Here is an 18,176-nt window from a genome sequence, read left to right as displayed (position 1 = left end):
TTCTGACCGACTATAATGACAAATGCATAGTCATAGAGGTAATAGGAAAAGTGGGCACCAAATTATTCTGGGCACTACGGACAACTGGGCACCTTGGAAGAGTGGGCACCAGGAAAATGTGCGCACCAATGCAGAGTGGCCACCAGACCTCAGAAGAATGGGCACTAGGGGAAATCTAGGCACCAACACAGGAATACTTTGAACTCCAACAACCTTTATAGTTTGAGGTTAAGGTTAGGCATATTCTGTGAGGTTTAGGCATACATTTACTGAGGTTAGGGATAGGATTAAGGTTAGGCCGCTTCATATTTTACTTAAATGGTGCCCGGCCAGTCTTGCAAGGTCTGGTGCCTATCTGTATTGGTGCCCACATTTCTCTAGTGCCCACTGCCCAGTCCTCTGAGGCCTATAGTACTGCACACTATTCCTGGTGCGCACTATTCTAGTGACCATGTCTTCCCAACAAAATGGTGTCTTTTACATCAGAGTATTCAGGAGTACTAGCTATACAGTACGTATAAGGCCAAGTGGCCAAACAAGGGTCTCTTCTTTGAACTTACAGTGATTATGCTAGTGGTTCTCAACAAGGGTCATCAATATGTCCGTACACAGACAAATGTGTCTGTGGCAAAGACTTGGTCTTGTCCGTGGCAAAATTTTATTTTTTACCCATGACCATTATGTTCTTATTTTGATCATATTCATAGCACCCACTTACTGAATGCTAAGACTCTTGGACTAGGTTTTCTTCAGAATATGTCTAAACCTTATTTAGTATGACACCATGGCATATTTGGAGTACTAGTGGTTGTTTAAATGTTTTATTTGCAAGACACTCCCTTAATTAACTCTGAGAGTGACAGTGTACAAGGTCTGTAACACTCAGAGTTACGAGACCTGTTATGGTCATTCAGGGCTAGCTCATTATTGTGTTTCTGGTAATATTACTGTCCACTAATTTTATATTTCCTTGGCAAAAAATGAATTTTGACAAAAATGTCCACTATAAGCCAGCATGGCGATGACCCCTGGTTCTCTACCTGGGGGTTGGGGCCCAACTTTAGGAAAAGTGAGTAAGTAAGCCTTGCAGAGCCATGAGGCCCATAGGGGCAGGAGCCTATCTCCTGTTTGAGTACACCCTCTGGTACTGGACATGATCCTATGTCGCAAGGACTTACCACCCCAATCTATCTTTTGAAGCCGAGTGCCAAGTCTTTAGTATGACCCGGTCCCTCCCAACTTGAGGGACTTGAGGGACCCTCAAGTTGGGAGGTCCCCCAAATAATTCGCAAAACACTGAGATTTTAATGATAAGATAATATTCATATTTTGACCACAGTTGAGCTCAATGTTTTTGAGATTTTCAAGAGGGCCCCTGCCCCTGAATTGATTCAGAAAAGTTTGGGAACTCACTGTGTTATGCAAGACAGTCAAATCAAATATAACATTCCACATAATAACGGCCGGGAATTGTGGGAACAGATGGATTTAATATGAGTTGCATTAATTGCGACTGTAGGTCGCAGTTTACTATGAAAACCAGATTTTCCCGTCAGTGTGTCGTGTCATGCCTCGTGTCACGCCTCCATATATGGTCACGCCTCGTGACATCACGCCTCGTGACACATCACGCCACCATATATGGCTGTCTCTAAGCTATATGAAGATCACGACACTGACCTCAAACCCTGGATAGCCATACATGGAGAACACTGGATCATTACCTAGAATCCAGTGTTCTCAGATGTCTCCCTTTTGACTGATACCTGTCCATTCAAACTCTAGACAGCCCCACCACAAAGTTATTAGTAGAGTTCTCAACAGGCCCGAAAATTAAGCCCCCGCCCTACTTGGACCCTCATCAAACCCTTACACTCAAGACACTGCCCCCGCTGCCACCCTTAAATCTCCATATATGGAGCTGACCTGTTCTGACATTCCATGATGATCTGATTCTGACCTCATCAAACCCTGTACACTCAAGACACGCACCATATATGGCCAGTACAGAATCAATTCCATATGTTGATCTCACCCCCCATGCCAAAGAAGAAGAAAAAACACTAAAACAATAAGTGACCTAAGTCACTTCATGACTTCTTGGTCCCTTAAAGAAAGAAAGAAAGATGCAAGCCCAACCATCTTCAGGGACCGTGGCTGGCCGTTTGGTCACCCACATTTAATGGTACTGTCTCTTTAAATGTACGCAGCCAGCGTTGGTTTTGTAGAGTCAGAGAGACAGAGCTGCTGTGTGTTTAGCGACACAAACATCCACAACAAAACCCTGCGTAAAAATAAACAAGACCATGGGAATCAAAATCTACTACACCACCGTTACTGCCAGCAGAGAGGTGAGTGCACAATTATGAACGCACTTATTGATTCTGATCAGCTTGTGATCACATCTTCTATTAAAGCCTACAGACACACCCAGCTTGAATGAATGCCCTGGATATACAGTAGGCTATTCTAAATGCTTGGCCTGCCTCAGTGCCTGAACAAACACATGCATACACAGCTGACCATGACCACTGCCTTCATTGTTGTAGAAAAATATCATTATCGTTAAATTATAGATCGCATCATGCTTTATATAGTAGCCTACCCTGCATGGTCTGTAAGTTGGTGCAGAACACACTCACACTGAGGCCAGCAGGTCCATCCAGCATCCAGGAAAAGGAAGGGGAAGTCATGTTGTTTTGTTCCGCGATTGGGTTATGATTTCCTACATCTATGCAAGATAGCCATAGCCTTTCTCTCACGGTCTGGTTGGTTCAATATAAATGGTGCTCCAGCAGCATTTAGAAGTTAGAAACATTTGTAATTATGTCATTGTATATGGATAGAAGTAGCATTATGTGAGTCTATGGTGGCAGCTGATATCGCTTCCATTAAGAGGATGTGTTTACTATTTCACTGACATAATATATGTATTAAAATATGATATGACATCTAGCTTTGGACCTTAAGACTAGAAAGTTTATTTTTGTTGTTTGTTTGTTTGTGTATCTCTGTCAGTCTTACTCGAAACCCCCCATATATTAATTTGTAGCCTACGTCAGGCCTACTCCACAGTCCACAGACGAAGTAAAATACAAAATAAAGGACCAACCTTAAAGCAACGGACGTTACCCGACCGTACGGGCCCTTTATGCTCGGTAATGTTCCATATAGTCTAATAAAGAAGTGTTTTAATCCCGCCTGTGACTGCATGAATATCACCGACGTATCCTCAATGAGTACTGTGGCGCTGTTTCAACCGGTGAAAGCCCGTATTACACCAATGGAAACGAGGAAATACAGTGACACCCAAATTTAAAACACGTATTTATTAGTCTATATGGAATATTACAAAACACAAATAACCCGATATAACAGGTAACATCCATTTATTTCAAGTGAATACTGTATGTGTACATTTATGGAGAAGTATGGACGTAGTAAGCTACATTAAAACATGATCTGAGTGGTCTGCGATACCTATGTGTATTTCTGGTTTCAATGGTGAGCTCCAAGCAGAAAGCAGACTGTGTTTGAGAGGGGGGAAAACACTGCAGTTTGTGTGTGTGTGAAACAAACATGTGGCATCAATTATGTCTGTGTGGAATCCATTGAGATCATATGAGTACCAGTGACCAGTCATGGAAAGAAGAACTCAGGTTGCAATAATACCACAATATATGAAACACTATACTTGCAAGTAGGCCTATGAGTCCAGTATGTTTGTTTGTAATAATCTTATTACAATCTACAAAAAAATAGGAGTCGTTTAAAAGAAAATAGTGGAGTAAAAGGTTCAATAAACCTTTTCTTAGCTGTTAGTGGAGTAGAAGTATTTAAATACTTGAGTAAAGTATTTCAAATTGTACTTACAGTAAGTACAGCACATGAGTAAATGTAGCCTACTTGGTTACATTCAACCACTGTTGACTACACATCGCAATAATCTTATGTATAGGGCTGTCACGATTACACATTTAAATTGATGATTAATTGTCACACACATAATTTGCGATTATCGATTTAATTGCGTTTTTGGCATTGGAAATTGGAACATTATGAATAGAAATTTATGTTGGTCTTTTAGGCTTCGTAATAAAAGTGCACAGGGCAGATATGACAAATAAAATACCAATAATTAACTGGCATTTTAATATATTCTTTACTTTTAAAGGAAAGTTTACAACGTGTCACAAAGTGACGTATTGTCAACTTGTAGATCTGCTATTTCTGCTTTTTTTATGTATAATTTTTTTTCAACAAGAACACGATCATGACAAAATAATTGCGAATGATCTCAAATAATTGTGATTATAGATGATTATGTAATAATTGTGACAACCCTAATCTTATATATGTGCCAGAATGTATTATTACAATAGTGTGCCATGTTCCCACGTACCCTCTGAATGCCAGCTTATACCGTTAGCGCCATGCCCATGGGTGTGGTGACTTCCTCAACACAGCCCTGGCAGATAACAGTGGAGGAAAAAGTACAAACATCATGTTTTACTTAAGTAAAAGTGTCAATAGTACTGCAATATAGAAATACTCTGTTACATAAAGTAAAAGTCCGGAATTCAAAATGTACAATTTTGTACAAAAATTTACAAAAATGTAAAATGTTTTGTGTAAAAGCACAAAAGTATTGGCATCAAAATGTACCTAAAGTACCAAAAGTAAAAGTACTCATTATGCAAAATGTCTCATATCAAGTTTCAAATGTACTGTATACAAATCCTAGCAGATCTAGATTGAGCTAATGGGACGTACAGTATCAATCATTAAACCACACGGTAAGATAACGAGACATTAGTGTTTAAACAAAGGCACAGACAGTCACTGACCTCAAATATGAACCCAGTAGGTTAAAGTTCATGATTACTTTGGTTAACCCATTAAGACCTGAGGCCGATTCTACAAATTCCTTCTAAATCGGTAGTTCTCAAACTTTGTTATGCTATATATACATGATATGATATATATTTGGCCGCGGACCCCCCCATCGTAAAGAAAAGATTAATGTAAAAAATAATTAACATTGTTTTAATACATTTTTGTTTTTGTTTTTAAAACAACTATCCCACAAAGATTTGGTGGCCCCCTTTTAGTAACTGAAACCTAGTCCAAGGGGTCGCGGACTATACTACAGTACAGTACTATACTATGCTATACTATGCTATACTATGCTATACTATACTATACTATACTATAAAATAAAGTGCTATGACTACATAAAATGCAATTCTAGTGCTGTCTACAGTACGTAGCATGCTATAAGTCTGTATAAAATGCTATCTAAGTCTACATAAAGTGCTATCTAAGGGGCTAGGGCAAGTGCTACGGTGGGTTTTCAGACTACGGCGGAAGATTGGGAGTGAGGCTGCAGTTCTGATTGTAATGGGAAGTGCATTCCATAGTTTTGGAGCCAGAAGGGAGAAGAGTTTTGGACGTGTGGAGCGTTGTCCCGGCGTTTTTAGTGAAGATACTGCCAGCTTCCCTGCATTGGCTGATCTGAGTGTGCGTGAGGGTTTGTAGGTTCCGATCATACTTGCAAGATATGGGGGAGCCATACCTATGGTTGCTTTGAATGCCAGAGTTTTGTATTCTGTGCAGGCAGGGACCGGGAGCCAATGGAGGGAATGGACAAGGGGGGAGACATGTGAGAATTCTGGCTGGTTGAAGACCAAGCGAGCTGTGGCATTTTACAGGACAGTTTCACCTCCTATGAGTTCTAAATGTTTCAGGTTGAGACATTAGATGTTTGCCAAACTACTGTAGCTCTACAAGCACACAACGCGTCACTTCACTCCATGTTGCATGTTTGGATATCGGCTATTTTCACTATGAAATTATTTTACAAAAAATAGTCTTTTGAAATATATACAGTATATACAGTATATATATTTTTTAAATGTAGGAAAATAAAATAGGATTTTCACTCGAGTCGTGATACAAAATGGTCTGTGATCCATAAATGGGTCCCGAGTGCCACTGTTTGGGAAACATTTCTTTAAAGGTAAATTTTCAATTTCTCGCATTGCATAGGCTATAATGTCGGGCAGAAACCTCTTATCTCCGTATTTTAACACAAAAGTAGTATGATGCACTATCGTGACTGTCCTATTATATATTGATTGATTGATTTCAGATCAAGTCTCAGCAGGCCGAGGTACTCAGGATATTGGAGAGTAAAAGTATCCAGTATGAGCTGATCGACATCTCGCTGGGAGGAGAGATCAGGGACGAGATGAGAGCCAAGTCTGGGAACCCCAAAGCCATTCCCCCACAGCTGTTCAACGAGGACCAATACTGCGGGGTAAGAACACAAATGAAATGAAAATAAACGATGGTTTTAGTGAGGATCAATACTGCAGCGTAAGACAAAACGCTCACTATCATATTTCATCCAATACAATAGGCTTTGTGCATGACAGTAGCATGTTTTTGTGAGGTTTCAAATTTACATAAATAATTATAAAATAATTATAAAATAAAATTATAAAATCTGTACATGTTCTAGACATTCTAATGATCACCAACACAAATATTACAGGCATTTTACTTACTTCCAGTGAAATGCATCTGTGGTGGCATTGTAAGACTAAACAATAGGACCCAATAATGATGATGATGATGATTAGGTGAAAAAAGAACAGGATTTTTTTTTTACCGGTATTTAAACAATTTTTTGATGAAATATAAATGATGCCCTAAACAAGCAACAGTGGGTCTTGCAGGGTTAAGTAAAAATACCCCCACATTCTACTTTAGTATTGAGTTGACATGCACTTTCAGTGATCTAGGTCTGTGTCCTGCATCAGTGACGCAGATAATTGAGAAAGGATGCATTAAACTAACCACCAGGGCATCCATGGGACGCATACAACGTTATCCTGCTCTGTTATGAACAAATTCAGTACTTATAATGTGAGACATTCCCGCACAACATCAGTGAGTGTTGTGCGGGATTAATAGTTTGTAGGGATTAACCCATTCTGACCGGGAACCCATTTTCGTGTTAGCATCATGTTATGCTTTAGCTATTGAAAAATAGCAGATCTACAAGCTCGTGGCGCGCCACCGAGTGGCGCGCTACGAGCTTGTAGGTCTGCTATTTTTGAAAAATCGAAGAACGACTGACATTTTTTAGAATCTGATCTCAGGTCAGAATGGGTTAATAGTTTGTAGGGATTAATCTCCTCTCCAGAGTGTTTGCTGCCTCTCTTTCTGCATGCAGCAAGCTAAAGCGCTAAAGCGAGCCACGCTGGCCTGCACACACCAGAGCGACCAGCAGCGGTCAGTAAGGCCCAGTTCAGTTCCCAAATCTCATTTGTGGTCTATCCAGATTGGAATCACATTGTTTTGTCTGAAAACAGCAAAAACAAACAAGCAAACAAATAGGTTTTTACAACTCCTTTCCTTTTATATATGCAGATCTACAAGCTCACAGCACGTTGTAAGCTGATTATAGAGGGCTTAAGCAGCTAAAGTGATTTGATCCCATGGTGTTAGCGACAATTTCACGATAAATTAAAATCCCCGCGATACGATTGCTGTGAGAGCTTTTATTTATCATCATGATAAACGCTAATAACGTTTATGGTCCCAGACAGGGGTCATCAGTATGTCTGTACGGTCAACAAATGTGTCCGTGGCGAATCTTGATCATATGACGCAATTACTGAATGTCAAGTCTGCAGGTTTTCTTCAGAATATGCATGACATTTATTTACTACGACACTATGGCATAATGAGTACACTAGTACTAGTGGTTCATTTGCAAGCACCCACTTAACTCAGAGTGTACAAATGGAACCACATGGATTTGTTACAGATCTGTTAACCATTGTCATTTAGGGAAAGCTCTGTATGTGTTTCTGGTCATATTGTATGTCAAGTGGCATGTATATCCATGGCAGAAATTTAATTGACAAAACTGTCCACCACAAGTCAGCATGGTGATGACCATGGTCCCAACCCTGGACAAACTGAAGCTGACTGTTGCTCTCTCTTCCTCCCAACAGGACTACGAGATGCTCTCGGAGGCCGTGGAAGAAGACGCAGTGGACCAGTTTTTGAAGCTGGCATGAAGAGGGGTTTCTCTCTGTCCCCCTCCCCTCCCCACACCAGACCACCACCATTTGCCGACCTGGAAACTTGTTCACCTCTCCCCTCCTCTCGGCCAGGCTGGCACTACCCACCTGCCCTCCATGCCATGACAAATGCCAAACACACTCAACTATCAACCTGAATCACAACACACACATTCCCTAACTAGGCTCTCGAAAACTTAAAAGGGGGTCTTTCACTTTAAAATACGTATGGGGTCATTCTGTGGGTCTACTCTGGCTTGTGTGTGCTTCCCCCCAGACAGTTTTTAAGTTGCTTGTTTCAATATTTGATATATTCATTCCATCAGACCCCATTCCTATATAAACCCATTGTAACTTCAACTTCACATATTCAAGTAGACGTTAAAATGACCTCAGAAGTGTTTTTAAGTGAAGAAGGCCTTTAACCACTGTTTGCCTCCCAGAAAACTCTTAACCACTGTAACTGCAAAATGGCACTTGGGTAGAGGTCTGGGTTGAGTAGTTACCTTGCCGTGAGGTAACTCTAAATATTAGTGAGATATCTTCAATAGTTGCTAGTGTATGTTGATTAGAAATTGAAATTTCCTCATTGACAGCGAACAGTTCTGAAAGTCACTCTTTATTTTCTTTTTTTAAGCACATAAACGAATGCAAACAAAGTCAAACAAGAACAACACAAAACTAGGTACGGCTTTTTATATATTGTCAGAATCGGTTTGTTTATGTACTTTATGAGTTACCTTAAGAGTTCTTTCAGTGTACAATGCAAGTCAATGAGGAGAGGTGTTATTGATTTCCCCTCAACGGAGCAACTAATTGGAAGATATGGCACTGATATTTGGAGTAACACCATGACAAACCTCTACCAAAGTTGCATTGCGCTTTAAGTTTTGTTTTAGTTTCATGTGTTATACAATGTCTTTTTTTATTTTCTGTGCTGAATGTTGTCTTTTCTGACATGCTAATCACTTATCAGTCTTAATGTAACTAATCGCTCATTAGGCCTTGTTAGGAATCAACAGGGCGACTAGATAACGAGGTCAGCTAATCTGGGCTCGCTGTGACCACATGATCAGATCAGAGTAATCCATTACATTCACACGGAATGTCACTGATGTGACGTCCCTGCAAGACTGATAATCAGCGGTGGAAGAAGTATTCCGATTTCTTTTTTACTTAAGTAAAAGTAGCAATAATCAAAGATTTTCCAACTACAAAATGTATTGACATCAAAATGTACTTGTGATACTTTTCCACCGCTTGAAAAACCCTGTGTTCTCTTCTGGTCTTCAACCTCGTACGGTATGTTCAAAAACTGTTACTTTTCAGGAAACGGAACGAAAATATTCAGAAACAGTTAAAACAGCCAATCTACAAGCTCGCGGCGCATCCTATCGCGACACCTTGTGAGCTTGTAGATCGGCTATTCTCATCACTTTCGCTTGAAGATGACGTAGGGCATTAAGTGAAGAGAAAGAAAGAATGAGGTTTCTGCCTGACAGTGATATAATAATATTGTATCTATACAGGACAGAGAGTTGACGGTCCTGGAGCTAATTCCAATTCTATAGAGCACTGTTTACCAAACACTGGGATCGTGGACATAAAAAAAAAGAAAAATATACTCAAAAAGCATAACATTTCATTAATTCAAAACAATTGTATTCTTGTTTCCAGTATTTTCATGACGAAATAATCGGGAAATAATCAAATAATTCTATATATTAGAAATGAAAATAAATGAATAGACAAGACTGCTATTTTCACTATAGTCTTCGGTCTCGGGCAAACGTCTAATTTCTCTGTTGTGTCTTGAGCTAAAAGTTTGGGAACCACTGTCTAGACATCTAGCTGAGGATCAGAGGATGAGGACCTCATTAGATTGCATCCATCATAAGAAACAAGCAGAGCGTGATCAAAGCATTGATTATTATAAGGTTAAAACTTGGTGCCAATACATACCTGTGACAACGTTTGAGAGATAATCTGTAGCATATCTTAACGTTCTTAATGTTTCACTGTTACACGTCTTAAAGATATCAGATACTTAAAACGTCATGCCCTACAAAGCCCAAGTGCAGTAGCTACGTTTTTTGGATACACCGACTTATTATGTTGTGTATCCCAAAGGTCACATTAGATTTTGGGGGATGAACGATTACCTCAAGAACATATTTACAATTAGTGTAGCCTAATATCACTTATTTTCCGATATATCATTTGGCTGAATATTTAAACCCAATATTAGCTATTTTCCCTGCTGTAGTTACTGCACTTTTATCTTTGTAGGGCGGCGTAGCCTCTTGGTTCATGACGATTTCAAAAGAAGAGTTTGGAAAGCTAGGAAGTACAAAAGAATAGTGTATTTTAGAAGGTAAAAAAAAGAACTGGAGCTGACATGTTTGCAAATCACATTCACGGTCCAAATCTCACGTTTTATTGTGGTCCTGTATCATTTCATAAAAGATGCACTGCACCTACGCACTGTCCAGAACCCTGCGGAAAACTGTGAGCACCATTTTTTTGTTTTTGATCGATCGATTGATTAAACTTTTCAGTGCATAATGTGTTTGCAAATAGTTAATTGTTCCCATGATGGGTATATATCCAGTTAACTTGTTTATGTTTAATGTCGTTCCCATGTTTTATCCTCCTGTGACTGTCATTTCATCATTTGATATTGTTGAGCACATCTATGCAGTAAAATCCTGTGTTAGTGTAAAGTTGTTCACCCAATTTTTCTTTTCTTTTTTCTATCAATTACACACAAGCCTTGAATTCATGAAGATGTTTTTGTCACATTTGTCACATGCCAATAATTTCATGACCAGACCAGAGACTACACCGGTCATCAAAATATTGGCTTAGGAATGTGACAAAAACAAATAAATCTCCATTAATTCAAGTGTGTAATTGATAGAAAATAACGAAATAAGAAATGTTTGGGGGTCAACTACTCAGAGTCCGAGACTTAAAGCTAGCACAGAGGATTTTAAAGTGTACCAATAGTATGTGGGGAACTTTCAGAAAAACACAAAGTTTTGTGCACTGTTTTTGTAAGTTGACGCTAGTCGATGTGTTTGCTGGTTAATTAGCGACGCGTATCCACTATAAAGCAGTCATTTAGACATTCCATAGCAGTAGCCTATGTCTTTCTTTGAGCCTTTCTGTGCTTTGCTTTTTGGACCAAGCCCCCCTTGGCCAAAATAAGATAAGAATAAAGGAATTAAGATGCTGTTGTCTTCCAAGAAGATTGTGAAAAGTGATTTAAAGGTTGAATAAAAATTGAACTGAGTCAAAAGTCTGGATTATTATTGTTATCGTTATCATCATTTTATTATTCAGTCTAGGAGACAGTTGTTGCTGTTACACTTTCATGAGAGAAAAGAAGATGGGTAGATACACTTCTAAGACAAATTAAGATTTGTCACATTCCCACCCAATACTTCAGTATAGACTCAATGCGAAAGGACGGAGAAATTGGGATTCTTGCATATTTAATCTGCTGCGGCTTGCCTTCACACTGTCATCCGCAGCAATAGAGTATATGCGTGTGAAATCAACATGAAATCCGGAAGTTATGCAGGAATGCCTTAGCCTGGCTCCTGCAGCCCCTGAATCGCTAGCCACATTAAAAAAATATGTTCAGTGTCAGGCTAGGAATGCCTAGTACTGAGTGGCAAAAAACTACTTTCTGGCCTTGACAGCCCATGCACCCAAACAGAAAAGTCCTATCTGATTGCATTAAACAACATTAAACAAGGTTAAACTCACTGTGAGAGGGAGGATGACTGATTTAAGCAGTCACACCTGGCCTGAGTCAAACTAGAACTGGACTCAGAGCTGGGTGTGGCTGCGCACCTGTGGTGCATGGACTTGATCAAGGCACAACAGGTTAAATCAGTCACCACCACAAACACTCAGGAGATAGCCTCTGTCTGGACAGTGGAGAGATCGCCTCTCCTGTGTAAAAGGATATTATTGTGTATAATTCCCTGCACATGAAGGAATAAAGACAAACTTAAGGAAGCTGCCCTGTGTTGTGTCCTTCCTTGCCCTGGGTAGTGACTACTCTGTCACACTCACTTTGCATGTTGCTTTGCCATTCACTTTAAGCATGCGCATACCCTCTATTGGAAACGCAGCAGGGGGGACCTTTTATCAATGTGTTCCATTCATAAACTAGCCTACACAGTGAAATCTATGGTGATAGAATTATACTCATAACGTGCATGTGTTCATTTCCTTTATTTACTGCGGATTGCATTCACACCTGCACCGAATCGTAATCAAGTGCGATTGGAAGCGAAGCGAAACCCCCGTTTTTGCTCGGAGTAGAATGCGGTTCTTTGATACGCATTAGGATTCGAATGAGCCTTCACACCTGCCAAACGAAGTGCACTTTTTGAAAATGCGCAGCAGGATTCGAGAACCAGTGAGAAGCAGAACAAAGTGGTGCATGTATTCAGTCCCCACACACATTAAAAATACAGTTTTATTTCAAAGAGAGCGTATTAAAGTACATTTGGCAGTTCTCTGTTCTGTTATGGACCCATATTTCAGAGTAAGTAAGTAGCCTTGAGGCCCATAGGGCAGGAGCCTATCTCCTGTTTCTGTAGCGTGAGGCAGCTTGATACACGTACAAGTACAAGTACACCCCCTGGACATGACGCTAGTATGTCGCAGGGACTTACCCCCAATCCAACCCTTGATGCTGAGTGTCAAGCAGGGAGGCACTGGGTCCCATTTTTAGAGTCTTTGGTATGACCCGGCCAGGTATTGAACCCCAACCTCTCAGTCTCAGGGCGGACACTCTACTAACCACAAGAGGGGTCCACTTAACTTCAAAACGAATCCGAGCACTATACCAAGGAACGTACATGTAGAAGTAATCAGAAAGTAATCGACTAAAACAACAGTCTCTTACCTGCAGGTATATAAACATAGACGTAGTCTAATCAGAAAGTAATCCACTAAAACAGGTCTCATGCCAGGTAAAAATAATCAGAAAAGAATCCACTCAAACAGTCTCTTACCAGGAATGTGTAGAAGTGATCAGAAAGTAATCCACTAAAATAAAAAATATCACTGCAATTCAACTCGTTTTAGGTCAGGGGTCTTCAATGCTGTTTAGTTCGGCCATTAGCCGAGAGAGAGAGAGAGAGAGAGAGAGAGAGAGAGAGAGAGAGAGAGAGAGAGAGAGAGAGAGAGAGAGAGATGAAGCAGCCTATATTGTGTTGCAGATTCAACTTTTTCCATAGATTTCATAATCATGAACTTGTTCGACAGCACTGGCAAGAGTTTGTTTACACATGTTTTCTATTATGTTGAATTCAGATACATAAATCCTCAATACTTAGTAAACTTGACCTTTGACCCTCCTCGTTTGGCTTAATGTGAGGTTCCACATTGCTACACTTTGGTGATCGATAAATGTGTGGAATCTCTGTTCTGTAAAGGTGCAAGTTTGTCCATTATGTGTTCATATTAAATGTCTATGTATTTGCCAATGTGCTAATTTATATCCATAATAATAAAACTTTCCCTTAATGAAAGAAATGCTGCACACACAAGCTTCACACTGATTTATTTTGGCTAAAGTTACAGTATTGATTTCAATTAAATTAATGGTATCTTATCAATGCAACATGTATTGTCCATCGGCTTCATCACCCATGCATCGTGATGCATTTCATATCACTGTTAAATGTCATCGTTACAACCCTTGTTTATTATTATTATTATTATTATTGTTGTTGTTGTTGTTGATCTTTTGGTCGTCATTTTGACAGTAAATATTATGTAATGTTGGATCGTTTTGACACCATGATGAGAGTGAACCGCTAGTTCCTTAGCAACGACCAGGGACCGAGCTGCTTTGTAGGAGCACGCTTGCAAACTGCAATGGACTGGTTCTGGCTGTGTGTGTGTGTGTGTGTGTGTGTGTGTGTGTGTGTGTGTGTGTGTGTGTGTGTGTGTGTGTGTGTGTGTGTGTGTGTGTGTGTGTGTGTGTGTGTGTGTGTGTGTGTGTGTGTGTGTGTGTGTGTGTGTGTGTGTGTGTGTGTGTGTGTGTGTGTAGGTTGATCTGTGAGAGACAGCATCCCTAATGAGCAGCAGCTCGTTTTAACACCTTGTTTAAACACCTTGTTTAAACTCAGTTCATACAAGTGCGGCACATCCGTGTGTTAGGGGCACAGTTTAAGTCAATGTCACAGACCCCCATTTTGATACGATTTTGTCAAAAGTTCTGAATGATGTTAAAATGTATTTATCGCACCTCTCTTTCCGACACAAAAGTTTGGATGTTGGTAGGAACAAGTATTGTGCTTTCCGCTTCCTTGCGTGTGTGTGTGTGTGTGTGTCTGTCAGGGATGATAGCTGTCTCTCACGCTGCCTGTCAGCTAATCCGGTAGTCGAAGGTGTCCTTCTGGTCCGTCCAGGTGGAGCTGGGCATGCTGCGGTACGGGTCCAGGAGGATCCGGAAGCAGCGCACGATCAGCAGACCCAGGAACACGAAGAGGAGCAGGACGAAGATGAAGGCTGCGCGCTGCTCCAGCGCCAGGAAGGACGAGGATGACGAGGAGGAGGATGAAGAAAGCTCCGACAGGTCTGTGCTGCTCAGGAGGAAGTCTTCGGCCATCTTGGTGGGGGGGGTGAGGGGTTTCCTTCGGTGGGAGGGAGAATATTTAACCTCGCTGCTGCTCTCGCGGAGGGCTGTATGATTGTAGAAGATGTCTGAGCGGCAGGTGTGGTAGATGTCGGCAGGGTGGCTTGTGATGTCACTGTGACGTCATCAGGTCAGCTGTGATGCCATTAGATCCAAGCTATCCTTTGTCCAATAGGAGGCTGTCGCCTGTAGAGACACAAACAACAACAATCAGATGAGGTCGCCCCATCCCCCCAAACGTTTACTATAGAGCGGTACCCATAGGGCCTCTACAGTGGTGCCCATTGGGCACTCGCCTACTTGGAATGATGCAAGTTGGAAATGCATGTCCCACCCAGATACTATGTCTGTGACTGTGTCCCTTTTATGCCCATGGAGATTTTTGTCAGGCATGCCCAAATATGGAGTCTATGCAGACGTCAGAACAGGCCAGCTCCATATATGGACACGAGCAGTGAGTTCAGTGTCTCTAATGTCATGGACACTGCAGGGGCTCACTTACTTCCTGGACTACATCAAGGTACTGTATATGAAATGGAGGTAAAGTCACCAACGTCATTTTCGCTATCACGCAATTCCAGACGGCAGATTCGTCACACCATGAGAGCCAAACTGCACCCGGAAGTTCGGCAGAATGCACTGGAGTCAATGAGAGCTCTGTGACCAGCTCATGAACAAACACTATTTCTGAGTGACTGAGATCTTTTTTAAAGTAATCGCTTCTGGCAAATAAGACATAGACATGTAACACATGTCTGCTGTGTTGCTTTTCGATGTGTAGCCTACACTTTGTAATTATATAGAGGTACCGGTATCTAAAGAGCAAAAAGTATGTTTCTGAACGTGCCAAATATTGCGAGACTGTTGACCGTTTCCTATCTGGCAGTCAAATCTTGCGATACTCCCGGAAGGAAAAAAACATGTACACGTGATGCGGAAATCCGCCGCGAGGAGACAAAATACACCATCGAGCCTGCACCTGATGTACACTCTCTCTATCCGGTCTCGGAGAGGCCACTCGGCTCCTCCACTCGGCTCCACTTGCCTCCTCGATGGAGCACATTAACAATTACCAATTAACAATTAACCATTTCTGGGTCAAGCTGGAATGACCCAGAGTGATCGAGTGGGAGTGAGCGAGTGGCCGAGATTTTGGGTATTGGAATTTGGCTTAAGACAGCCCTCACCCTATCCACAAGGAGGAGCAGTGCACCAAAGCATTATCGGAATTGTAGTCCAGGAAGGAAGTGCACTGGGCTCACTGCTAAAATATCTAAAACCACATTTTACACACATAAAGACCCCCAGGAAAGTGTTTTAAATCTTCTAAACGTCATTGACATATATTGTTTTGCAAAAAGGGTGAAGTGTCCCTTTAAGAACTACATTAATTCACCCAACGTCCTTTCTAATCATGGATGAACTAGCAGCACTAGTAATTGATTCTGAGACAGAGAGACTGAGAGCGAGAGAGACAGAGAGAGAGATCTTCCTGGAATATTATCCATTACTGATCAACGCATGCACACGCACGCACGCACACAGATGTCTAGACCTGACAAGCTGTGTGGCTGAAATTGTAAATGACAAAAAGACATTTACTGCACGATTTACTGCTGCACTATCAACCGATCTGTGTGTGTGTGTGTGTGTCTGTGTGTGTGTGTGTGTGTGTGTGTGTGTGTGTGTGTGTGCCTGCCTGCGTGCGTGCGTGCGTGCGTGTTTGTGTGTGTGTGTGTGTGTGTGTGTGTGTGTGTGTGTGTGTGTGTGTGTGTGTGTGTGTGCGAGTGTGTATGTGTGCGTTTTTGTACATGCATGTGCACGTATGTGTATATTTGTATGTGAAATTGGATAGTACACAGAAAATACAGAGAATGAAAGAGAAAAGTCGCTCTTTGAAATGTTCCTCTTTTTTCTCCCAAGTTTTGTAATTTAATTGCAGCCTATAAGAGTTGACTCGTAGATGTATTTCATCGATTCTGACAGATTGAAAATGTCAGAATCGATCAAATACATCTACGATGAGTCTAAATCAGGCTAGTTAATTGCAGGGTTAGTTTGACGTGCAACAGGCCTATAAGGAAGATCCATTTAATGAAGTGTGCCCACTCCATGGTTCTGAAATGTTAACCAATTAGTTCTCCAACTTTCCTGAACAGGCAGCGGTGGAAGAAGTTAACCAGATGTTCTAAATTAAAGTATACGACTTATAAAAGGGTATTTCTACATTGTGGTACACCACTGCATACATGACAATGCTATGCTAATGTAACGCCCTGTATTTGAACTCACATCTCCCGCATGAAAGTCCAATATCTTAACCACTAGACTAAAGGGATATCCCTATGGACAGGGCAAGATATTAGACTTCTGAGGCCATCAGGCAGAGGCTCTGAGCCACTGCTACACTCACTGCCCTTTTGACCTCCCACAAGGAAACCCGCACCAATGTAACGCCCGGGATTCTAACTCGGGTCTCCCGCATGAAAGTCCAATATCTTAACCACTAGTCACTAGACCAAATGGATATTGCTCTCTGTACAGTGCTCTCTGTACAGTGTGTGTGTGTGTGTGTGTGTGTGTGTGTGTGTGTGTGTGTGTGTGTGTGTGTGTGTGTGTGTGTGTGTGTGTGTGTGTGTGTGTGTGTCTGTGTCACACAAACAATGTCTCCAGTCCTACAGAAAGTCAGTGGTGTGTGTGATTACACTGTGATGTCAAATGTAATTAAACAGGTCTCAAAACAATAAATAGAGCTGAACCGTGCAGGCTGGATAAAGTATAATCTAGAGGTCTTTCGGTAAACCCAAGACACTAAAATACCCTGGATCTGACCCGGACCGGGCAGTGGCTCAGGGGTAGAGTGGCCGGTAATGTGACCCAATGGCAACCGTAGCTTTCCCAGTTCAATTCCGGGCTCCCCCAGAGTTAGTGTCAAAGTGTCCTTGAGCAAGAGTCTGAACCGTAAATTTCTCCCCATGTTCAGGTAGGTGCCTTGCTTGGTTTCCTCCGCCATTGGTGTGTGAAGGGGTGAATGTTAATGCACAAACTATGTAAAGCGCCTAAATTGGATACAGGTGCTATATAAATGCATCATTCATTTCCCATTTTCAATAAGTGACTCCCGGGCCGGGTCGGAACCACTACCGTATGTCTCGGGGCTCAGGCACGATATCCGTCGGAACCACTACCGTATGTCTCGGGGCTCAGGTACGATATCTAAAAGTGAAATGAGAAATGACGGTTCCACTATCACACGAGTGGACCCGGCGATTAGCTGTCACAGCTGTCAATCACCCCAGCTCCCCCCTTTTTTCCTCCAGTGGGAGTTGATCTACCTGCTGCCTTGCATCACGTGACTTAGGTAAAAGTAAAGATACGTGTAACTAGATGTGGCTGTGTGTAAATCAAAAACA

At 41.5% G+C, this 18,176-nt stretch overlaps 1 protein-coding gene across 1 annotated transcript; it reads left to right on the top strand.

Moving 5' to 3' along the window:
* The first annotated feature begins 2,209 nt into the window (after positions 1-2,209).
* On the top strand, positions 2,210-9,698 carry sh3bgrl3 (SH3 domain binding glutamate-rich protein like 3). The gene is made up of 3 exons (XM_080786907.1): positions 2,210-2,351; positions 6,152-6,319; positions 8,028-9,698. The coding sequence occupies exons 1-3, from the start codon at positions 2,307-2,309 to the stop codon at positions 8,091-8,093; spliced, it is 279 nt and encodes a 92-aa protein (XP_080643033.1). The 5' UTR covers positions 2,210-2,306; the 3' UTR covers positions 8,094-9,698.
* Positions 9,699-18,176: the final 8,478 nt, after the last annotated feature.

Source organism: Protomyctophum bolini, assembly GCF_963924005.1.
Source record: "Protomyctophum bolini genome assembly, chromosome: 17".
Lineage (NCBI taxonomy): Eukaryota > Metazoa > Chordata > Actinopteri > Myctophiformes > Myctophidae > Protomyctophum > Protomyctophum bolini.
The sequence above is the reverse complement of the archived record's forward strand: the minus strand, read 5'-3'. Positions and strand labels throughout refer to the sequence as shown.

Coding starts and splice junctions, on each gene's coding strand:
- sh3bgrl3 (XM_080786907.1), top strand. CDS start 2,307: ATGGGAATCAAAATCTACTACACCACCGTTACTGCCAGCAGAGAG. Junction 2,352..6,151: donor CCGTTACTGCCAGCAGAGAG/GTGAGTGCACAA, acceptor GATTGATTTCAG/ATCAAGTCTCAGCAGGCCGA. Junction 6,320..8,027: donor ACGAGGACCAATACTGCGGG/GTAAGAACACAA, acceptor TCCTCCCAACAG/GACTACGAGATGCTCTCGGA.